The sequence below is a fragment of the Pectinophora gossypiella genome, chromosome 1 (assembly GCF_024362695.1).
Source record: "Pectinophora gossypiella chromosome 1, ilPecGoss1.1, whole genome shotgun sequence".
NCBI lineage: Eukaryota > Metazoa > Arthropoda > Insecta > Lepidoptera > Gelechiidae > Pectinophora > Pectinophora gossypiella.
In genome coordinates, this window is record NC_065404.1 from 11,455,484 (window position 1) to 11,481,154 (window position 25,671).

General features: G+C 39.5%; 2 protein-coding genes across 7 annotated transcripts in view; one reads left to right on the top strand and one right to left on the bottom strand.

The window, feature by feature from the left end:
- Window positions 1–320: 320 nt before the first annotated feature.
- On the top strand, window positions 321–17,577 carry LOC126370962 (uncharacterized protein C05D11.1-like). Of its 2 annotated transcripts, none has more exons than XM_050016163.1 (19): window positions 321–592; window positions 664–1,009; window positions 1,168–1,270; window positions 1,646–1,768; window positions 4,525–4,638; window positions 4,940–5,092; window positions 5,390–5,659; window positions 6,457–6,599; window positions 6,945–7,053; window positions 7,867–8,037; window positions 9,041–9,277; window positions 9,851–9,970; window positions 10,560–10,695; window positions 12,710–12,872; window positions 13,618–13,792; window positions 14,591–14,734; window positions 15,336–15,493; window positions 16,294–16,446; window positions 17,155–17,577. In XM_050016163.1, exons 1-19 carry the CDS (start codon window positions 442–444, stop codon window positions 17,210–17,212), a joined length of 3,027 nt encoding a protein of 1,008 aa, XP_049872120.1. In that variant the 5' UTR covers window positions 321–441; the 3' UTR covers window positions 17,213–17,577. The 2 variants fall into 2 exon arrangements, with proteins under 2 accessions (XP_049872120.1, XP_049872194.1); XM_050016237.1 differs by having other exon boundaries at window positions 12,713–12,872.
- A 1,610-nt stretch (window positions 17,578–19,187) lies between these two features.
- The window catches only part of LOC126372762 (protein ultraspiracle homolog), a 44,041-nt gene continuing 37,557 nt past the window's right edge, over window positions 19,188–25,671 (bottom strand). For all 5 annotated transcript variants that reach the window (XM_050018966.1, XM_050018750.1, XM_050018829.1 and 2 more), the window contains 5 exons: window positions 23,961–24,103; window positions 23,339–23,414; window positions 21,811–21,960; window positions 21,239–21,288; window positions 19,188–20,768 (listed from right to left, as the gene is read on the bottom strand). In XM_050018966.1, coding sequence (XP_049874923.1) covers window positions 20,547–20,768; window positions 21,239–21,288; window positions 21,811–21,960; window positions 23,339–23,414; window positions 23,961–24,103 — 641 coding nt within the window. In that variant the 3' untranslated portion in view covers window positions 19,188–20,546. The remainder of the gene's footprint in view (window positions 20,769–21,238; window positions 21,289–21,810; window positions 21,961–23,338; window positions 23,415–23,960; window positions 24,104–25,671) is intronic.

Here is a 25,671-nt window from a genome sequence, read left to right on the forward strand (position 1 = left end):
ATACTGTTTTTTTATTTTAATTGACTTTTGAACACTAAGTGATATTTTCAGTAATTTTGTTGACTGAAAATAGATCAAAACATGTCATAGCTGTCTCTGTCTAAATGTCAAAGCGCCTGTACTTACTGTGTTTATTAATAATCCGGCCATACCATATATTTCTGCCATAATACTTTATTTTAACCTTAGGGCGAATATACAATTATTAGCCAACTGTTTATTTTATAACTGTTTTTTTTTTGTTGCGTATTTATCGATATCGACACAATACGATACTTCACCGCTCTGTCTACACGCATCACTATAGTCATCTGCTTACCTCTGATTGGTTAGGTTGTCTTTCTGTCTGTGTCATTTTATGATTCTTGTGGGATTACTGGGAATCGCCGGTCATTCATTTGGTTTGTTTTTAGAACTGTGTGCTGTTGTATCTCGAAGAAAATGGCTTGTCAAAAGTCCGACTTTAGGCTGGTGTCGTCGACAAAGGCGTCCGATGTGATTCCAGTGAACAAATACGTGTCGTGCAAGACTGGGATCACTGTTATTATTGCCGACGTTGAGGGTCCGCTCGTCAACGGTTTCTTCTGTCTGGGTATGTTTGGACAATGAGATCCTGAACTTTGCTCGCGGTATCACTTATTTAACGACACGTTTCTTCTACAGCAACGGAAGCCCACGATGATGACGGGCTGCCCCATACTTTGGAGCATCTTATTTTCTTGGGGTCCGAACGGTATCCATACAAGGGCATCCTGGATTTGCTCGCGAACCGGTGCATGGCGCATGGAACTAACGCCTGGACGGACACCGACCACACCTGTTACACAATCTACACCGCCGGAGATGAGGGAATGTTGACACTCCTGCCTATCTATCTGGACCATATTTTAATGCCTACCCTCACTGATGAAGGGTTCATAACGGAAGTCCATCATGTTGATGGGGACGGAGAAAATGCTGGGGTTGTGTACTGTGAGATGCAGGGAAGGGAGAATAATGCTGACAGCAGGTATGTTTATAATTTATCGCTCAAAATTTTCCAATAAGACTTTCGATGGAATTTTTCATTAGGTTATTTAAGCTGTATTTACATATCTTTAAATATAATTATGGTGAAAGATGACCAAGAAAGTAGAAGACAATAATATAATATTTTCCATTGTCTAGGTGTGAATTACGACTTCTACGCGCGATGTATCCCAATAGTGGATACTCATCTGAAACCGGTGGAATTATGAAGAATCTAAGAGAGTCCACCACTAACACAAAGGTAATGTTTTAATCGTTTTTTTTTTGTACAATAATTGTCATTATTTTTGTAGGTAGATTTACATTGATTTGGTAGATAACATTGGTATGGTAGGGAATTATAATTCAATATTCAGTGTAGTTTTATTTTGTGAAATAATTTATTATTATTATTATTTTTGTAGGTAGAATAACATTAATTTGGTAGATAATAAAAGAATGATAATCAGTCTAGCTGTAGATGCAGTGGTGTTAGTAATATATAGTATTCAGCATTCTTTATTACTTACTTAATTAACATTACCTACTTTAATACTTAAGTATATTTATGGAATTATAAGCCTCTTTAATCCTTAAGCTGTATGGTAATTTACTAATAATATCTCCTTGATTCCAGGTTCGGAACTTCCACAAGAAGTTCTACCGTCCGGAGAATCTCACAATCATTCTGACCGGTCAAATTAGTGCGGATGATGTGTTTAGCGCACTAGGCACTGTGGAGGATGACATCATCGCCAAGGTCAGCACACACAGTTTCCTGTATTTTTCTTTTCAAAGCAAATTATATATACATTTACTCTTTTTTAGTTTAATGATAGTAAAAAATTGGGATAATTTACTGAAATTCTGCAAAAAATACATAAAGAACTTGTTATATAAATGCTTGGATGTATTTTTATCTTATTTTTCATGCTCATCGGACTTGTAGGTACCTTGTAAAATATTACTTTTATCAAATATTTATCTTTGATATAATTTGTTATAACATGATGAAACAGTCTTGACTAAGATCACCTGTGTACACTAGATGGTTTCATATTATAACTTTAATTTATATAAATAGCACTTTTATGTATATCATATATTTAAAGTGATTTATAAAATTGCATATCAACAATTCACTATGTTATCAAGAAGTGTTTTTTCTTGTACCAGCATAGTCTGCAAAGTTTTCCTCATAGGTTTTTATTTACATTATCTCCATCAGGAAAAGTAAGGTTTTATACTGTAGATCCATCTTAATACTTGCGTCGCAAAGTCATCATATTTATTTGACGACCATATTTATGTTGTTACCGTTTTATATTGCGTCTAAAATGTGTTCTAAATGTAACTAAATGTGAAATAAATTAATCTAATCTAATCATGTTCGAGTGTCATAGTGATGATACTACACCTACTTAATTATTATTTTTTGTAAATCGATAACTTATCAGAGGAAGACACAAAATAAGGTAGTTCCCAACTAGTCAAGTCCGATAATTTTTACTAAACATCAAAACACGAAATTACAATGGAATTTGTATGAAAAAGCAATCTGTGATGTCATAGAAAATTGTGACAAAATTTTATTTATATAAAATGTAAATTCATGAATAAGTTAAACGATTTTTGTCGCCTTTTGATCTGCCTTTACTTAGTAATCAGAATTTCATAATTTATCTTTCTTTGCCCTAGGAAACTACCAAATTATAACCCAACATTAGCTATAAAAAAAAATGCCGTAATAATTTCCTCTGCGGATATATATCCGCCATCAAGTTTGAAAAGTTCTCTAAAGCAAAATAAAATATTCATAAAAACTACCCATATTAAAACAAAGCTGCATATAATTCCGACCTTACTAATTAATGATTCAAAACAAAGTATCTACCATTACTATCCTATCCTTATATGAATCAAACCATGACAAAAACTACATATTATAAACATGACCTCAGTCAATGTACATACAACTATATGATTGCCTCACATGACTCATTTCATACCTGATTACAATCTTGATGTGTTTTTTATTGTCTGCATTTGAAATGAGCCAACCTAGTTATTAATTCTATGACTATGTAGTGTCGGATATATTGGTGGAATTGGGTATTTGACTGGGTCAAAGATAAATTATAAAATCCTAATGTAGAAATAAAAGCCAGTCTAAGGTGAACAAAAAAATCAATCTCATTTTATATTTCGACTTATTTTCGATTTTTATTTAAGAATTAAGTGACAATGAGTACGACATTTCACCGCTTTTATTGATGACGTCACAGTACAGTATTTCCATACAAACTCCAAGGCAAATTTTCGTTTTGACGTTTCGTAAAAAGTATCTCATTTGACTAGGTAGTCAAGTAGCCTATTGATTCTAATTCACAATGGTGTTAATTCCTGCAGACGCTATCTAATTTTATTTTAAGTTATACCTGTCATTTTCTTATGTGTTGAAAAAGAAAGGGACGGGTAATCGACTAGCATAAAATTTATGAAATACACGTCAATTTTAAGCAGAAATCTAAAACAACCATCTAAAAATTTTTCATCGGCCAATAACCCAACAGAATTAAGTAGACAGCACGAAAATTTCATACCAAGGAGATGACTATTTTATTCGCACGGGTTATTCATTCATTTTAAAATGAACTTGTTGACAATCATCCGTCTCTTTTCTTTTCGGCGGATAAGAAGATGACGGGTATAACTTAAAAATAAAATTAGGAGGTGTCTGCAGTGAACAACGTTTATGTATTTGTGTTTCATTGACGTTAATTGCTATTTGGTGCCTCCAACACTGTTATTTTTAAAGCTTCTTTCTCACATTTGTCTAGCGACATGTGTCCCCGGAGACACGGGGCTTTCACGGACGACGACGCCAATCTTCGCCCGACATCTAATGAGACATTTTAGACTGCGTTCCTCAAAAACAATATAGATGGCGCTGTACATATTTTTCTTCGTTTAACCTTCTAATTTTATGGATAACAAACATAATGCATCTTTTATCGTTGTTTTTGGGTATATTGATAAACCTTGTTATTACAGCCAGGCTCAACACATCTTCTACCCATTGTTATGCTAATCAAAATAAAGAGAAGCAATATTGCTTCTCTTACCAATATACCTACATAGGTACCTTACCCCTGATAGGTAGCAATATAGTTGTTATATAGGTAGCAACATAATTCTATATATAATCTGATCCAATTATCAAGCAACAATTATTTTATTTATTTATTCAATCTTACAACTATCATTACAGGTTGTACCTAATGCGACAGTGTATCTTATATAATGTGTAACTTATAATAGCTTATAAATACGATCTTAATTCACCTAAACATTATAACAAATTACAAACAATATTGTCCTTGTGAATTCACTCTGAGAGCAGCAGTATACATCGATTCTCTCTGCCACCATTTTCAGATTGCATAACGCGCGCGAGCAAATTAGTACGTTTATATTCTATGTATTTATTATCGAAATGCTATGTGCACGTTACAGCGAGGCAAGAAGCCGCAGGATGAGTGGCAGAAGCCCTGGACAACCGTGCCCCCTACCCCGCTGTACGGAGAGCTGAAGGAACAGTGGCCAGCAGACACCGAGGATTGTGGACAAGTAAGCTAAACTTTTGTGGGTAGTCATAAGACCGAATGTGAAAGTTATACTAAGTAGTTCTGTATTTTTAAAACACCACATTTTGTACGAACACATGGTCGCAATAAAACATTTATATTTCTATTTCTAAAATCCAAAACAAATTGTTTAACAGTGTCTGGAAATCTCGGCCTTACGAAGTTAAGCAAATCCGTTAGTGGGCAAAGTTACCAACCGTGGCAAAGATGGCGAATTCTATGACCAAGCAAATGTCACCTCACCAAAGACTAGTAACTTTCATCCTTCATCCTTCGTCCTACAGGTGTTGTTCGGGTGGCGCGGGCCTATTCTGAAGGAGTCGCACGCACTCAAGGATCTGACGGCGTGTGCGGTGCTGCTGCGGTATTTATGCGACACTGCTTCCGCGCCGCTGCAGCGCTGCCTCGTCGAGAGGGAAGACGCCTTCGCCGGGGACGTGAGTTTATGTACTTCATTATTATACACAGTATAGTGACACCGACACCAATACTGAAGGACGTGATGTTTTTGTGTTTCTTTTAATTAAATTCCATACGTTGGCGATGGAAAATTCCTCTTGATGATTAATTCCGAATCATGACCTGAATCACCCCCTCAGTATTCGTTCGATTTCACTTACACCCCGTACAAGTACGTGCATGTACCCGTACTAGCTGTTCAAATGTAAATCATTGTAAAAAAAACTGAACACATTTCTTTCACTCAAAAACAGTGATATATTTTCCTTCAACAGGTATCCTACAACTTAACAGAGAACATAGCGCCTTTGATCAAGATCGAGTTGGACAACGTGCCCATTGACAAGCTAGAGGCGGCCCGTGACCAGGCGCGCGCTTGCATAGATACGGTGCGCAGTGGTGCTGAACCCTTGGACATGGAGCGTCTGCGCAGGCTGTTGAAGAAACAGCTGCGCGAGAGCATCGCGAGCCTCGAGTCCGACCCACACCACGCCATCGCATTCCGGTGTATCGGCGACGCGCTGTACTCACAGAACGAACATGATGTAAGTCTTGTAAAAGACTTTTTTTGAAGTATTTTTTGTCTGCCAGCTCTACAAATAGTGCCGTCCTTCGCTAACGATGAGTGCAAGAAAAGCTAGATTTAGAACTGTCAAAATACTTTAAATTTTAATTGGTGTCTGCAGGAATCGGTCCCAAAGTAAAACTAGCCAACAATCAGCATAATCTATCTTCTTCAACTTTAGAGAGCAGAATTCCTGTTTTTTTTTTGGAATTTTTGGCCTGGTTACATAGACCTTTGGCCACGTCTTCATTTTGGAGCTGGTTTCAGCAGACACATAGAAATATGCACTTATATTTTTTGAAATGTTTTCTTAATGTAATTATAAATGGGATGGAAACACTTCACATTTTTTAATAAATCTTATTTTTTTATGCGTCGTAGTGCGGGAATAGAGTAAAATATAGGACGATTCATACATTTCGTGCAACAATTCGTACCTAGCGCCGACTTCACTGAGGGGGACCTCAGGGTCTTACTTTAAGTCTTAAATGGCCGTATACCTAAGGAGTAAGGCTGAGCGCGTGAACTGTCTATCTCATACAGTCATGAGCAATATAATGTACCCACTTTAGGACTCTGTCGTACTAACATATTTGACATTTATTGAGACTTACAGTTCAATTTGTCAAAAAAGTTAATGTGACATGGTACCAAAGTGTATACATATTAATGCTCGTGACCGTACTTACGCGTTAGAAGGCACGCTTCACGGGTGTGCTTGTGCAGAACTCCGCTGAGCTTCCTAACATAAAATAAATGAAACTGTTGTATTGCCAGTTCATCTCGCGCATGAACCCGCAACAAGACCTGGAGGAGCTGCTGGGCGAAGGGCCGGAGTACTGGCTGCGGCTGATGCAGAAGTACCTCACTGACGACGTCGTCACCATCGTTGGCTCGCCCAGCATTGACATGCAGACCAAGTTAGTATTACCTCCATACACAAGAACGGGAAACACAAGATAACGACCTCCGCAGCCCAGTGGTTGAGCGTTGCGCTTACGATCCGAAGATCCCGGGTTCAAATCCCTGTGATCCCTATTTTGATCACCTGATAGTCCAAAGATGATCAGTGCTTCTGACGGCACGTTAAATGACGTAAGTTCTTGTAAAGATCTCGCGCATTCTCTCCGAAGTATCCTCTAAAGACCGACTTTTTCGACATAATTATACACGTAAATCCAAACCAAATAACACCTTCACCGCCTTGCTTGCTTGAAATATCCCTTCTGTTTATAGAGAAAAATAATAAACATTGTAATTTATAGAATGGCAGAAGAAGAAAAGAAGAGAATAGAAGAGCAGAGAGCGCAGCTGGGAGAAGAAGGACTCGCCAGGAAAGCTAAAGAACTTGCTGATGCTATGGAGTTCAATGAGGTTAGTAGTCCTTTTCCGGAAGGTTAGGGACCATATAAAATGTTAACACGTAGTTTTGAAGTTTAAACTTCGAAGTACAATGGCTCAGAATATATAAAATTGCGTACAGTTGTCATATTTAACTCGCCTGCAAGTTTTTGAAATGATCATAAACATTAATCGCGGCATAACTGACTGTGCGGCCTGCCCGCACATGGACCTCAAGCAGATAACGCGCTATGCGTGCGTGCACAGCCTCAAACTGCGCCCGCGCCGCGCCTGCGCTATTACTGCTTTTGGCGCAACGCACTTTTTATAGTTTCTTACAACATGGTAGACTCAGACTTGATGTGCCAAAGCCTTTCGTTACATGATCTGTGTCGTTACTTTCTTTCCTGCCTTCTTCGTGTGGCTTGTGAGATGAATTACCGACCTCATCAACCCTGGTGTCAGAGTTATCATAGAACCGCCAAAGGCCCCTGACATTGCTCGTGTAACGATCACGTAGTTACATCAGTGATTGGTAACCGGGACCAACGGCTTAAGGTGATCACGGATCATCTTACTTTCGGACAATCAGGTGATCAGCCTGTAATGTCCTAACCAAACTAAGGACCACAAAGTGATTTTTGTTATTTATGTCTCTGATTAAGGCGAGGCCTGTGCCCAGCAGTGGGACGTATATAGGCAGTTTATGTTATGTCTCTGACGGGATTCGACCCCGAGACCTCCAGATCGTGAGCCCAATGGTCAAACACTGGATCACAGAAGCTGTTACGCTTTTTAATGAGGTATAGGTTGTCTTCTAGCATATTAAACTTGTAACTCCGCCAGCGCCCCCCGCCCCCCGGCACGCTGGCCTCAGTCCCCGTGCCGTCCTGCAGCAACCTGCGGTGCCACAACATCAGCTCGTGGAGCTCGGACGGCGCGCCCTGCCCGCACATGGACCTCAAGCAGATACCGCTCTATGCGCGCGTGCACAGCCTCAAGACCAACTTTGTTTATGTAAGTATTGTCATCTTCTATCGTGTGGTTTGTGAGGTGAATTACCAACCTCATCAACCCTGGTGTCAGGGTTAGAATTGAGCCGCCAAAGGCCCCTGACATGGCTCATGTAACTTACTTACTTACATCAGTAAGTAGTAACCGGGACCAACGGCTTAACGTGCCTTCCGAAGCACGGATCATCTTACTTTTTGGACAATCAGGTGATCAGCCTGTAACGTCCTAACCAAACTAGTCTGAAGAGAGTCTGTTGTTTTTGCTAGGAGATTGAAGCCGATGACGCCCGAGGTTATACTCACACATTTTGTCTATTCGGGCTATTGGTAGGTCTTCTGAAGGATTGACGGACCATAGAAGACAAATCATTAAGCCGAATAGACAAAATATGAAGAAACAAAATAAACAATACAAACATTTTAAAATTAGCGTTTCCAATAACGCACAAGCCAGGATGATGTACCTCAAAGAGGTCACATCGTCACAGTATAACAACGATAGAGTTAGCATTACGCCCCGCACCAATCTGTAGCTGGATTTGCCTAACCCCCTCTGGGTATTTAGTCTTGATGATAATGAAATGATGAAAGGTGATAACGATGAATGATGAAACCTAAGCCCCACCCTCGGAGCAGACTTCTACTCCGAACTCCAAACGAATTAACTCAAAAGTCCGCATAAACTTTCGAGTTATAAAGCGGCTTGTTGGGACGAAGCGAAACTAGATAGGTAAATTTTGTTTATTGAATATTCCGATATAATAACACTCGTGAATGTTTTCCGACTTAATGCAATCATTAACCACAAAACACCACTTCGTATTAATTATTTAGATTATTCAATGAAGAAAGCAACTGTCCCGTTCCCTTTCCCGCCAATAAGTCCTGATCAAATAACTATATGGGTGTCGAGACAAACCTCTGTGGTTTAGCGGCATCATTCAAACCATGTATTTAGATTAAGGATATAATGAAATGAAAAAAAAACCATAATCGCTGTTCCACAGATCAACCTAATACTAGACACGACATCGATAGACGAGAACACGCGCAAGTGGCTCCCCCTCCACATGAACGGTCTAGCCGAGTGTCCGGTGATGCGCAACGGCCAGCTGATACCACACGAAGAAGTGATCTCCACCACTGAGCAACTGGTGGTGTTGTTCTCCAACGACGTCGGCTTCGGACGTTCCGGGAATTTCTCCGTCGGAATATTCGGGAATTTCCTGCATATTGAGACTAGGGTAAGTATTAGTGGGTTTTTTACTTTTATAGCTTACTTGGGGCTGTTCACAGCCTACAGCTATAAAAGTATGTAACACGAGGTTTTTGACCTGCCACTGCTCAATAGCAATCAAGATGCCTTGCTGCTGTTTGATCCCCCAGCAGCAAGCTACTGCCCTTAATGCTATTTGGTCCCCCAGCAGCAAGCTACTGCCCTTAATGCTGTTTGATCCCCCAGCAGTAAGATACTGCCCTTAATGCTGTTTGGTCCCCCAGCAGTCAAATACTGTCCTTGTTGCTGTTTGGTCCCCCAACAACAAGATACTGCCCTTAATGCTGTTTGTTCCGCCAGCAGTCAAGATACTGCCCTAAATGCTATTTGCTCCCCCAGTTAAGGAGTTTGGTGGAAAAGCGAATGGTCGGCGAGACTATGAATTAGTGTTTATGTAAACATACCCTGCCCTCACAAAGCTAGCGGTGAGAGACGTAAGCAGCGCCTATTTTCGGCGTCTTTAAGGAATTCGATCCATTGTTTAAATTATTGCGTTTTTAACTGCAGTATAAATTTATTAAAATGCTTTTTCTTATTTCAGTGTGAACCGAAAGACTACGAGCAAGTAGTGAACCACTTGTACGAAGTTTTGTTCGCGGCGGAGATTACGAAGGAGAGATTATTGGTGTTTACGCAGAGAATGATCAACGACGTTTCACAGGTAACGCATTCATTTTGGAATAGTTTTATCGCTCCTTGTAATTTTCGGAATTTACCGCATAATCTAATGCGTTCTACGTTCTGAGCACAGGCCGGAGGAGTTACTTGTCAACATAAATACGTTAGATACATAAATTCTGTAACAAATTCAAAGGTACGAAGGTAGAAATTTGGACCACTCCAGCTTTGATTGAACATAATTATGGATTTTAGTAGCTTTACGCCCTCGACTCGATCTGCGTGAACTTAGATTAGATCGCAGTATTTCCAAGACCGTCTCTGGAACGTACTCCAACTATATTCTTGGAAACTCCATCCATAGGTTTAGATCTATCCATGTGCCAATTTTCACCTTACGTTACTATCCCATATCTTGTTCTTATCGTGTGGGTTGTAAGGTCGATTATCAACCTCATCAACCCTGATGTCGAGGTTATTATTGAATCGCCAAAAGCCCCTAACATAGCTCTTGTGGCACTTACTTACATCAGTAAGAAGTAACCGGGATCAAAGGCATAACGTGCCTTCCAAATCACGGATCATCTTACTTTCGGATAATCAAGTGATGTAATCCTATGAATAATGTGTAGGTGCGACGAAACGGCCACAAGTTGGTGTACGACATCCTGCGTGACTCGCTGTACAGCAAAGACAGCAACGTGCACTGGAACTCCGTGCTGCGACAACAGAAGTTCCTCAAGGACCTGAACGAACAACTCAATGCAGGTGCGTATATACTATGTGGAATCCCAAAAATGCTCAGAACAATCTGAGCTGAGTAATAGTAACGTTGTCCAAACAATTGTTGTGTGTGGCCATAAATTGTGGGAATAAGACGCCGCGTGTTACGTTCTTCACACTCTTTTATCTCGCATGAATTCCATAAGTGCGACAGAGAGCGGCGAGCGAAACAGGCGGCGTCCTGTTCCCACATTCTGTTGCCCCGCAGACAGAAATCACATTACTCTATTAGTGATCAACTTTTATTCTAAGACTGTAAAGCTAAAAAAATATGACTGCGCGTCCGTCAAATGACGGATCCATAGTGGCCGTAGACGGATACCGAGTGTAGATCGTAGCTTACGTATTACAGTACGTACAATAGTGTCCTTACTGTAGTAATACAGTACTGTACTGTACTGTATATGATATATCTAAGTATATTTCTACTATCCGATGTAGTGCGAAAACGCCGTCAAGATGCAAAATTTTCTTTCGCTATTTGAGGAGCTCGGTGGCGCAGCGGTAAACGCGCTCGGTCTGCGATTGTTGAAGTTAAGCAACTTTCGCAAAGGTCGGTCATAGGATGGGTGACCACAAAAAAAAAGTTTTCATCTCGAGCTCCCCCGTGCTTCGGAAGACACGTTAGTATTTCCAAAAGTTTTAGAACAAAAGTGAACGAAATTTTCATGGGTTGGGAAGATTGGGGGAAAACTTCTTGTGTCAGTATGGCCTGAGTACAAGTTTACTGAGTTTTATAAGAGTTTAGAATGTACATGTAACATGCATGCCAGTAATGCTTGAGACAACCAATATGGGCAAAGCCACAAGACGATTTGGGTTGGACAATATCCCAAGGATACGCCGGGATAACGGATAAATAAAATTACTGTTTATGGATCCCAATGCCAGGAAAAATGTGAAATAGGTATACCAGAATCTGATGGCAAATGGGTCAATTAAATTTCTATAAATAAACATACACAGAGATACATAAACTGACGCCTATTTCCGACTCGGAAACGAGGGACTTTTCTATAAAGACATGGCGAAACTAGGTAATATTATCTATTTTGTACTACGTAAAATATATGGATATGAAAATCATAACCTCAAAATAACAATCAAGTAAAGGTGAATTAAAATTGTATTATCTTCTTCAGATACACGGCTCTCCTTCATGTGCTGTTCCAGTACTTGAATCTATTTTTTTTTCTTTCCGCCTTTATTGCTTGTAGTGTTTTTTTTTTGACATTGTCTCAACACTGAGAAGTATCTTCAAGAAATAAACAGTTGACATAATCTGAGAACAAAACTCGTACTTGACAGATGACTGACATTTTATATTGCCATTTGAATAAACCATTATTTTTTACTTTTTTTGCCATGAGGTTCTGGCAACTAATAGGTTCTCTTTACTTCAGCTGAAGTCGCCAGCCTTGTCGGGATGACAAGCATCATAAGTCTAAGTTAGTATTTGAAGCTCGTATCGGTTGATTTATTATATTTAAGCCTTTCATCTTCGTAATGAATGTTAGAAACATGGTAAGGCGTAAAGATCGGTTATCCGTCAATCGAATCACTCGTTTGACAGATATTCCTACCGTGTTACAAATAGTACCCGTTCGCTTCACTTTTGTCATCTCATACCCCCTTAGTGCGGTGTCATCCGTGATGAAGACGGACGGAGCGTGGGGGTTTATCCGGGTTGGTAGCGCCGGCGAGTCAACCCTCAGGGATAGGGTCTCAACCCTATTCAGGGAGGCCCAGTGAGCGAGATCCTGACTCTTATAGGCAATGTGACGTCACATTAAATTCAATGTGGCCGTCTAGAGGATAACCTCGCATTATCACGTAAGCGCCTTTTTTAAAACTCACATTCTGATGTGATTTTATTCAAGAATCAATTAATTTCATTCCAGGTTTTTACCTTGAGACCACATTTTTGACCTGGATTGATTTTAGCTTACAAAGTTTTGTGTTTTTCACGGTCACGGTATAAAATACTCCCTCCCGGTAGCAGGCGGCGACGCGGCGGACGCGGCGCTGCGCGAGGCTCGCGCGACCCTGAGCACCATCACACGCGACCTGTGGATACACCTCGCCACCGACTTCGACCGGTACAAGCTGTCCACTGAACCCTGGAAGAGATTCGCGAGGGAGAATGAAATTACGCCGCCAGTGTAAGTGTCCGCAATGACATACAACGAGTTACTTATTATTATGTCAGTAAGCGCTCGATTTTGAAGTCACCATGTAACCACTTTTGCACCAAACAAGTGGACGATGACAGTTTTATTTATTTATTTAGCTACACATACAGCAATACGTATAAAAAAAATCACATAGGAAAAAAATATCTCAATAATCAGAGTCCTCAGCGCTCTCTAGTCGTCTGGCTCAATAGTTAATGCCGGAGGCAAACCTGTAAGTAACTGTACCTGTGTATAAGTCACTTTATAAAAATTTTGTTTGGGCACAAAATGCGATCTCATTTGCTATGTCTAGAGAAACACAATTATTCTGGGCCAGAATGAGGGTAAGCGTGCCAGAGAAAGAGCGCCGATCACATGGGTGGACCAGGTCAAGCAGGTAGCTGGGGGCCTTATACAAAGAGCTGCACATATGGCACAGGACCGAACCCAGTGCAGGAAGATCACATACAATCACGATTCTCAGCAGTGAGGGAACGACACGAAAGAAGATAAAAAAGGCCTATCTGTATGAAAACACGAAATAAGTGTTCTTTTTGACTGTCAACATACACCGTACTGTATTATTAACCCCCGACGCTACGCGGATAAATTACATCCCTTTGTCTGCCTGTCTGTCCGCGCCATTGTAACACCCGAACGGATGGTCCGATTTGGATGTGGTGTTTCAACATCATTGCGCTCGCATTTAAAAAAAAGTGCATGTACCTTCCAGTCCCCGCCTGTACTGGGACGCGGAGCTGATGTCGGGGTACGGCGGCGGGTTCGTGGTGGGCGTGGGCGGCGTGGAGTCGTCGTACCTGGTGCAGCTGGCGCCCGGCCCGCGGGGGTACAGCGCGGACGAGGCCGCGCCGCTGCTCGTGGCGCTCAACTACTTCACGCAGCTCGAGGTACATTGACATTTTAAACCAAACCAAATAAATAATAGTTTCCAACTAGTCAAATCAGTTACTCTTTACTAAACGTCAAAACACGAAATGAAATCAAAAAAATATTTACACCATAAACAAAACAGTTACTTACAGTACAGAAATAGATTATGCAAACAAAACAAATATAAAATTAAAACTAAATTAATTAAATAACTAAAAAATAAAACAAATTATACAATTAACAGTTCAATTTACGTGATAAATTTCGCATTTAATATTACATTTTACGTTATTAAATTTCATTAATAACTTAAATAGCAAAAAGCCTTTTGTTAGATGTATATGTCTTAATTTAGTAATCAGAATTTCATAATTTGTCTTTAACCTAGGAAACTACCCAGTTTCATCCCCTAAATGGAAAAAAATGGTTGCATGCTAGCGAGGTATCTAGTTTTTTTAACTAGGTTAAGTATGGGTATTCAGGATTGATGAGGCTGGTTTTCCTCCTCACAACCCACACGATAAGAAGAAGAGTATGGGTATTGATCCGTAGGGTCTTTTTTTTTTAATTATTCGGCACTTTTTGAGTTAATATTTTAAGTCTATCACCAAAGTTTATTTGTATGTTTTGATTTAGTTTAATTAAGTTTAATTAACCTTTCTGCTACTGTTGAATTTGTAAATTAGTTTATTGATTGCGAGTGCTATGTACACCGTTATTGTTACACATATCAGTCAGAATACCTAGTTAAGTTGTGGAATAAGCTCAATATGTGTGATGTGGTTGTACTCTTTTAAAAAAATTAAATAATTAAGGGTCCGATGTGGCGGTTGATCCGCGGCTGCGGGCTGTCGTACGGGTACGGCGTGCGGCCGGCGCCCAACGAGGGCCGCATCGTGTTCTCGCTGTACAAGGCCACCAACTGCGTCGCCGCATACACCAAGGCCAAGTCTATTGTGGTGAGCTTCTACATTTTTTTTTTAATTTATTTATAAACAAAATTACATACATATACATTTTAATACTATCGCCAAACTACAACCGTAGTTTGTTGGCGTCCAAGCGTTTACCGAGTTATTCCTTGGTCCCGGTTCCTACTTACTGATGCGAGTTAGTAGTCGTTACATAAGCCATGCAGGGGCCTTTGGCGGTTCAATACTAACCCTGACACCAGGATTGATGGGGTTGGTAATCCACCTCACAACCCACACGATAGAAGAAGACCGAGTTATTATTCCAGGGTCCACTTACCGAACCTGAAGATATTGGAAGGTACAGGTTTGGTTTTTACAGAAGCGACTGCCACACCTTCCAATTGCAGGTTAGGTTTACTCAAGTACGTAATCCAAGCTGCCAGGGCCAGCGGCTTAATGTACTTTCTGAAGCACGGAATCTTACTTTTCCAACAATCAAGTGTTTCAGTCTACATTGTCCTAACATGAACCATGTCAGGGGCCTTTGACGGCTCAATAATACCAAGAGTCTATAAGTTCAGCATTTATGCGATTATAGAAACTTAAGACTTCATCAAGAGATTTTAATAATGTTAACTATTGCCAGGCGGAATACTTCAAGGAGGGCAATTTCGACGAGGATCTGTTCGAGTCCTCTAAGAGCACTGCGTTGTTCGAGGTGGTGGAGAACGAGAAGTGCCCCGCCGACGTGGTCAGTCAATCTCTGCTTAACTACTTGAAGCGAGTCAGTGACACATACAGCAGGTATGGGATTCTGTGTTTTTTATATATTTTATTATTGTGTAGTTTAAGTAATATAACCGCGAGCGCTGTACCGCGCCTTCAGAGGCGATAGGCGTGAGGGAAAAAAACTATGAGTTCACACAATGTGAATGACAGACAGAGAAAGTGCTATAATGATCTCGGTACACGGAGTGTAGCTGCCCCGCCTTTGCGTGGTCGCAGCGCAGCCGCCCAGGTATAGCCCAAGCAGTCAAATTATAAGGGTTAAGTAGTCTCTTTTCCAGACTTCCTTTCATCTTTTTATACAGTACTAGCGACCCGCCCCGGCTTCGCTCGGGTGCAATACTGAGGAAAAAATGAAATTATTTACGACATCACATTAAAAACCTCAAAAAGAACAGTATTTTTCCACTATTTAATGGATGTTATTATATATTGTGTAAACCTTCCTCTTGAATCACTATCCATTAAAAAAAACCGCATCGAAATCCGTTGCGTTTAAGATTTAAAACTACGCAACGGATTTTGACATGGGGATATAGGGACAGAAAAAGCGACTTTATTTTATACTATGTAGTGATACTGAAAGATAAAACTATATGTCTTATATATGCCAATAATCTAGTTTTTTTACTCATCTAAACCCACCTATCTATAAATCGGCGAGCGAAGAGGGAAGTCTTTAAGATGTGGAAAAAGCGAAAGTGTCAAGATCATTGTAAGTGGAATTCCTACCCCAACGAGAAATGGGCGTGATCTTACGTATCTTAAACACTTACACCCGGCGAAATAAGTAAGTAAATTAACATCGTTTTCCATAGGGACTTGGTCCGCGCAATTGCGTCGGTGACACCAGAAGCAGCGAAGAGCGCGGCACAGAGGTGGCTACCGACTCTGTTTGACCCCACGCAGAGCAAGACCAGCATCGTCTGCCATCCCAGCAAGGTCAACGACATGCAGGCTGCATTTGAAAAGTGAGTATATAATCAACATCTCCCGAGCGTAATCCTCATTGATTTACCACTACCGTAGATACAGCGCTTGATACAAAAATGCAGCGAAAACTAGGCACTTGTTTAGCTACACATACGCGTCAAATTAAGAAAATACGTATCGTCTTATTACGTATATTAGCGCGTGATGCTTCGTAAGGCGGTCGGGTTATACTGCGACTCGGATTGACTGGGAGTACTTGTTTTAGTGTATTTTAAACTAAAATAATAATTTTGATGGGTTTTACTGCTAAAATTAAAATGTTTATACTATGATAACATGCACAGTGTTATAACTTATAACAAATATGATGTTCAATCCTTTTATTTCGCTTTGAGCTTCTATTTTTGCAAGTTTTTACCACGCACTTCCCCGTGTTGCCAGTTCGGCGCCTAATCGCGCACTGACGTAAAGTACTGTCAACGTCGCTATATTAACAGTAACTTGCGTCCCACTTTTTGAGCGCTGATGTTCCATCCATCTACGGTAGTAGTAAATCTATGGTCATCCCGTTTTTCACGGGGTCCGCTTACCTAAAATGAAATACGTACGACGCGACACCAAAATATACACATTAAACACAAGTACACAACACATTACAAATAAGCAGGTTTCCATCTCCTGGTCACCGACTATGCTGAAGTACCGTGCTGTGTATTATATTTTATTAAAAACCCTTCCGTTTTCAGAATAAACGTGAAACTAGAAGCGTTCGAGTCTATGGAAGCGTCGCATTTTAATAAATAAGTTCGAGATAAGTGTAGGTGAGCGTGGCCATCAGGTGAAATTGTGGTCAAACGCGAGCCTATCTAGTATAAAAAATATAACATTCACACGTTGTTATGAGCATTTATATTTGTATTGATTATGAGCATAATCGCGTCATATATGCAGCCCTAAGTATTTGTACAGCACTTGTATATTGTACTTTTAAACCAAGTTATTTTAAGTTATACATAGATTTTATATTGCTTGGCTGTGCCTTAATCCTACAATAAATTCAATTGAAGAATCGTACTAGTTTATTTAGTGTTACATATAAATTGTATAATATTTAATCGGCTGGAACGACCCACATTGAATAAAACAATAAAACTCCAAACTTATTGTGATGATAATAGTTTTAATCACCATTCATCTTAAAGCTATGTCTATACAAAAAAATATAACTTACATTTAGTCAGATATTTAGTGAACATTATAATAAATCATCTCACAACCGCTGCAACACCTCCATCATAAAATTCATACCCATCCATAGAATAATATCAAATTGTTCAACATTTTTATTCCATCAACAGCGAAATTATTATCCGTTTCAACAAATTACCATGAACGTGAAGTAACTTCCGACTTTTACTTTACATTTTATGCATTTCTAGCGTTTTCCCTATAGATTGAGCTCTTTGAATCATCCGACAATTAGTATACTTGAAATAGACTTAAAATCAGGAAACATCACAGTATTAACTACGAGCGCTTAGCAATTGAACGTTTTATTATTGTGTCGTAATAGTGACAAAGAGAATGGACTTTTAAGTCTTTGCGTTAATACTGGTTAATTTTGTTAGTGAACCACAAAATGCGAACCGTGCTGTATTAGCATGAACTGGCCTGACTTGATCATGAAACAATTGGTAGTCGTAGGCCATCCTAACTCCACTATCCCGCCACCCACGACCGGTGAGGTACACAATTATATTATTTATATAATTTAATTTTACAGAACGTAATAGAATACATTGTACATGCAAGGTATATTTACATTTTCCATAATTATACTTTTATATACTAAAATAATGATTACAGTTGGAAAATAAAGGTATTTCCAAGTAACAAAAGTTACATGCATATTTGATATGCATTATTTAATGCGTAAAAAGCACCAACAAACGTTCCTGATACATAATTGTAGCATTTTATATGTGACCATATAATATTTATTTATATTTTTATTTCTCTGACGTCAAAAAATAATTACTTTTTAATTTGTAACAATTTCAAGAGGGCACTTGAAATACATCGATATCATTAAAATTTATAACTGCAGTAGGTGCTTCGAAGAGATTTGGTAAATTTTAACATTATGCGTAAAATCTAACATTATATTAATTCGCTATGGACACCTACACGAATAGAATTCCCTAATAGATGAACGACTAACTACGTTAATATTATTAAGACTACGTAATAATAAAGAGGCGGCCCCATTTTCATTACCTAACAACTGTTGAACGCGTTATAACTGCGCGTTTATACACACGCGACGCGCACACCGCACCATTGACATACATGTACAACTTTTACTGGTATAACTTCTCATTGGGACTATATATCAATACGCTAACCACATGTAAATAAGACCGAAACGAAACAAAATAATACTAATAAAGAAAACGGTAAGGCTGCCCACCTACGTCAGACTTTTTGTAGGACCTATAATCGGGCCAATTTTTCCCCCGATTCTTATAACCGATTTTGTGACCGACTCAACGCACACATCTTTCATTTTTGTCTGTGGCTATCGAGGGTGCAGCACGTCGTGGACAGAGAGAACGCGCCGACTGTCGGCGAGTAGTGTGCGTTAATACATACATTTCCGAAGGTACCATTTGTTACCGATAATCGGATGGGTTCGAACGCACGCATTTTTTTTTGACCTACATTTTGTAGGACGTGTGTGTTGCACTATTGCAATCAGTACATTATATTTATTTACTACAAAAATCTTGCGGGCGTGCAGCCTAAACATGACCTTGTCAAGCTCACTCAACACCCTCTTATTAGCGGTATAACAATAGTCCTTATCCTACAGATCAGTAGCAGATTAGTACATGCATGTCAAACACTATATTCCGGGTAGTATTATGCTGTAGCGTCATTGTATTGTCTTCACCTTTCGCAGTCGTCTCAGGGGCACTAAAGACTCGTAGCGAGCCATTTTTTTCTTACGTCTTACATAGTGTTTACAGACGATATTTTTATTCGATAACAGCTTTATAAAGACAAATACTGTGATCATTTCTAATCATCTCAAATGGATAGTTTTACAGTAATAAATAACCAATTTTCTCTAGTTGTTTGACAAATAAAAATATCATCTAGAACGTCTAAAATTTCAGAATATAACATAGAATAAATGATCGGAGATTCGACGTAGTAACGGGCACCGTTACCTCCGATAAGCCTCACTATTAATATTTAGCTCTTACGAGGCTTCTACAGTTAATGTCAAATTGTATCGTTCGTTTTTAAAACTGGCCCGAAATTTCCTTGCAAATTGAGCCGAATCTCATATCCATACAAGCATTTAAGTAAATAATGGTGACATTTCTGGCAGACTAAACTATTAGTCTGACAGCTCTAAAACTATTACCGTCCTTCACTTACGACAAGTGTAAGACAGAGATGAAGCTAGTTTTAGAACTGTCAAGAATTAAGTTGGTCTCTGCAGCGGCACCAATAGCTTTCTATCATAGTAATATGCGAGATTTGGTTTAATTTGCAGTTGAAAGGCTTTTATAACTTTGCCCGAAGCAACTCGTCCCTATAGTACACCACGCTTGCGCACTGTTTCAGACATTCCTTTGTTCGAAATAGGCCAAATCTTGTCAGTTCATTAATCACATTTCTTGAGGCATATAACTGTGTTCGTATTTTGTTCTTCAATGGTTTTAGAGTACTGTCGTGTTTGTTATTTAATATCGATAAGTTTATCGACTTGAAGTGATACCAGAGGTTGTACCGACCAGCGGTTTTCAGTCCATGGTATTTGCTTCATAGTTACTTCAAAACAATATGGAAAAGGTTACATTTATGTCCTACTTTCTACAGAGTAAAATTTTATATACAAAAACTATATATATTTTTCCCAATTGGCAACACTACAATTTATTTGCCGACCAATGTAATAATTAAAATAAACAAACATGGCCAGTTAATAAAATCCATTTCTACATTTTACTCACATTACCCTTTTTCTTGAACTTCATTAAAGGACAAAAGAACCTAGCCATAAAACCCAAAGACGACATTACTCTAAACTCGATAATCTCAAGCGAACACATCCAACAGCCTCACCTTACATCATGGAATTGGCGTCAATAGCCGGCGTATGGTTGCGCAGTGCCTCCCGTATATACCCGGTGACGTGGCCGTCGGCGACGAGGTGGAAGAAGAAGAGGTGCTCGAAGCTCTTGAGGGAGATGGACCGGAGGGCTGGGAGCCGCAGTAGCAGGGAGGCGAACCTGCCTTCCTCGTTGAGACGTGACCGTCGGCAGTACTCGTCCAGGCAGGAGAACATCTGGGAATGCAGACATGTTACATAAGTTTCCGAATATGTACGCATTACGTATTTTGTAACACCGTGAAACATTTTTAAAGGTATCTATACCGCGCGTAATTACACAAGGCGAAATAATGCCAGGAATCAAATATAGTCCGCGCTAAAAAAAGGCCCGCGGCCGCAGCGCTGGTGGTCGCATTTTCTGCATAGAATTATTATGACTTCCAGAAAAATCCGTGGACTTTGTGCCGCGGACTATATTGTAAACCTGGCATTATCTTTAGTTTTCCTTTTACAATGAAGCGGTTACATGTTTGATAAGACCAGTTGCACTTTGAATGCGGATTTATACGTTATCGTACGCATACATACTTATACGATTGACAATGTATCTAATTCGTACGAAAACGCGACACACGCAGTTTGAGGGACGAATGCGAAAGCTTAAGTGAATTGTCGCAAAGCGCAGAAATAAATATGCATTTTACCTTCTCTCGTAGAACTTCGACTTCTTGTTTATTTTTCAAGCCTTTCACATCTGAAATTTAAAAAAAAATAGAGATTATAAATATCGACTCTGAAAAAATAGGGATATTCTAAATGCTACGATTGGAACGTAAGTTTTCTCGACCAAAATACCCTCCTCGATCTCGTTCGATTCCTGCCAAAATAGATCCTTTACTCTTGTAAAGGAATAAACAGAGTAAATTACAGCCTTTACGTGGCTTATTGCAGATTTGCTGCAGATGGCATCAACTACTTTCCCGGGCAAATGGAGAGCGTTGAGGGCTCTCACCCGGGACAAAATTTAAGATAAGCCTAAGGGTACCCAGTTGCGCGCGAACTTCGGCTCAGGGCGTTGTCTGAGAGTATTGAAACCCAAATCTGCGCGTCCCCCTGTGCAATATTAGAGCTTCAGGGTTGATTAGAACTGGGTTTCAACAATTTGGTTATTCGCAAATGGCCTGCATTGGCTCTGATTTCGCACAAGTGAACGAATAGCTAAAACCCGTGACGTCATTTATAAGTTATCGAAAACATAATGTGAATACAAACTGACCAGGGTTGAGCAGCACGATGGCCTTGAGCGCGACGTACTCGGCCTGGTCCATGCGCAGCGCGCGCATCTTCATGGACAGCTCGGACAGCACGCGGTCGAAGATCTGGCCTACGCCCGCCTGCAGCGCGGAGTTGCGGTGCAGCGTCATGCCTGACAACGGCACCACATCAACTCAGGAAGCATTCACACTTTACTAATATACATTGTAAAATATCATGTCAGAAGATGGCGAGGACATACCAATTCAAATTCACCTTTAATGATTTGAATAACATTTCGGTGGTTATTTTTACATAAGCAGAGAGACGAGGGAAGATATACAAGAATAGACCAACATCGCTAGGCTAACGCGCCCTTCCCTGCATTTCGTTCTCCTTTGGTGGAAACTCAATCAAACAACTAGACAAAAAGAAGGAGGTTACGAAAGGGAACCAGATGTAAAATCATGCAGTTGTTGTTTTCATTCATAACTATCAAAATTTATAAACGATCAAAAACATTTTTTTAGGTTTTATATACACATGGTTTCATCTTTTCATTAAAATTAAAAAATGTAGCATTAATTTGTGTTAGAATTTGGCAAAGTGCTCTCTTTTAAGACAAGAAGCCAACCGATTCACTCCCCGGGGAGTCTCGAAATATTTCTTTAAATAATTCTTTAAAAAAGCCGTTTATCAAAGCAAAAAGTACATTGCGGCCATGTGTGCCCCATCGCACTCTTCGGCATCAGGCCAAGGATAAATTGAGAGAATACAATATGTAGAAATGTGAAAATTGTGTGACGAATCAACGCTATCTGCGCCCAGTGAAAAGAAATTAGGATTACGTATGTTCTTATGCCAATTGGCAGCAAGAGCAACCGTTTGACGAGACACGTTAGAAAATATTGTATTTCTTAGAAGCTGGGTGATGAATGGAGCCATGTCGTTTCAAATAATCATTATAGTCGTCGCATAAAGGCACAATAATATTAGCGATCCCACAAATGTGTACAGTTATGTGTTAAATAAGTTTAAAATAAAATCATAGAGAAAAGAACCCAGACCTACGGGGTATAACGTAGAACCATTGTCCAGGGATACTAGTGAAGACCGCAACGGTTGAAGGGGCAAGTCACAGGGACTGTAACCTGGAACCTAACAGAGACAGGAGTCCTGGTATGGCTTTGAAATAGACTTCTGTGGGCACCATCCCACTCGCATGACACAGAGTACTGCGGGGCGAAAGGCGAGAAGAAAGAAGAGGGAAACCAGTGCCCTATTTTTCCCTAAAAAAGTAGCATGGAGAATGCTATGCATGGCTCTTTTTGTGATAAGAGAAAAGAATAGTGTTCATACATAGCGTTCATCCCATGTTTATTACAAGCGTGAAGTATACTACGTACACAAACAACATCAAAAGCAAAATTATAAATGTGTAACAAAATATACACGCGCGTTTGAGGTTACATAAAATAACTCGCTGTCCAATAAATAGGTTTTATTATTGTATGTCATTTATTATCATTTATTTATTTATTTACTCATACCTGGCATTAGACACATGAGCTGTGGCGGCGCGACACTTCTTGATCCATCCATGTTCTCGCGTTCGTCCTCAAGATACTGAAATTCAAAAATGTTACACAATTTAATTTGGGAACACATGTACACACACACATTATTTTTTGACGAAGCCTGTGGTGCATGCCTAGTCTTTTTGTTGTTTTTTAGAAAAGTTTTAGAACGATCTACTCTAAACCGGTGTGTGTGTATGAAACGATTGATGGATGTGGTGGAAGCAAGAAAAGTGTCAGAATCGAAGCAAATGGAATCCATTATCTCTGCTTACCCCGGTGAGAAATAGGCGAGAGTTTATTTATGTATCAACACAAGAGTTACTATGGAGCCGCCAGAAGTCCGTGACATGACTCATGTAAGGCCGGGTTTCCACTGACGCGGAGATGGGCGGAGATGTGCGGATTTGACCAATCACAGCGTTCGAGAGAGCGAAAAACGAAGACGCTCTGTCACTCTCTCCCTCACGGTGATTGGTCGATTCCTACACAGCTCCGCGTCAATGTAAAACGCAGCCTTACGACTATATACTTAAGTAAATAGTCGCCGGAACCGACTCCTAACGTGGTTACGTAGTAAAATAATACAACGAACCTCCATGGAGCGCCAGGCGATGGCGAACAGCAGCAGCTCGTTCCAGGAGCTCTTGATGAGCAGCACCTGGTCCTCTAACTCCAGCTGCCCGAAGTGCGGGATGTCGCGCGCCCACACTACCAGCGCGGCTATCTGCTTGTTGCCTGGAACACACAAACATAATGTATTTAGTCAGACACTCAGATAGACACAACAAGACTCAGCCGTAAACATAGAATGCCATTTCGTTGCCTTTTACTGAAAATCTTTTAAAAAATCACATCAGGGGGTTAAAAATTAAAACGCCACATTGAAGCAATTCATCTAAAAAAGCAATATTGCCTATATTTGACATTTGTTCACATTGCACACTTACTTTTAAATACCACTTAATTTCAAATGTCAATATTGCTTTTTTAGATGAATAGATTGAACCCCCTGATACAGTGATAGTTAAAAGAGCTCTATCACCTAACCTTTAGGCAGATAGGATCAGAATACAGGAACAATTTGAAAAAGAAAACAGACAAAGTCCTTACTATTAAAGAGTTTTTAGAACGGGAACGTTCCCACTATGGGGACATTCCCAGGAACGGCACATCTCTGATAAGATGTCACTAGCTAAAAACTACAACAATTTTATATCAGGAAAAAAAAGAAATTTATGAAATTATTATTATTTATTTTATTTTTAAATTAGGGTGTCTGTTTCCAGGTTTTGTTAACGATGGATATGATGAATCCTATGGTGGCAAGAGTGGACGGGTGATCAGCCTATCGCCCATATAATAAACCAATGTCTTAGCCGGTTTTTACGACTCCGGAAAGGTAAGCAGTTGAATGTGTTCTGTTTTAAACACAATCAGTACGTTACTAGGTTATTTAAAAAGAAGTATAAAAGGGCATTGATTAATCTTATTTCAAATCAACATTTTCAGTTCTAATAAAAATAGTTTCGTCCTTCACTTTCACCTAGCGCAAAGTAAGATAACGCTACTTTTAGAACTGCCAAAATTAAGTTCAGTCCGCTAGAAACATTATCAGACGTTAAAATTGTCCAAACAATGATACGCAAAACAAGCTTTAATCACTATACTACAGGTATATTTACTGCGACTATACTATAGTGAAGTATATTGACTACGTTATTCATCGATAAAATAAATGTATATTGCGTAGTCCGTGCCTTTTTAAGACGCACATTCAGCATGAATAGTCACTGATCACATGGTGATGCAACAAAAAGAAATTAAACCGGCTTCCAAGATACATACTGTAACAGGAAAACGTACACAATGGTAAACAGCTACCAGTCCCTTTAGAAAAACATTTTTTGCATCATGTTTATCATGTAATTTATCATACACAAACACAGTCAAATGTGTATAGGTACGGATAATTCTGAGAAGCGTGAATAACAAACCATTATTCTGAATACATTAATTCGACATTCCATTTTTTGTGTGTTGGAGGTATAATAGATATAGGGTATCGACGAGGACAGCTCTACCGATAGGTATGTTACACTATTTATCATAATATAAAAGCTTACATTAAAGCGTCCATAATCTAGTATGTTAGATAAGGTAGTATCAACTAAGTTTTACTGGTATTTATTGACCTATGACACAAAATCGTTTGAGACGTAAATTGTTATGAAAAACTGTTAATAGCAGATACTTTGTTTATTGTTTTTTAATTTATTACAACTAAAGTATCATAGCCCACGGCA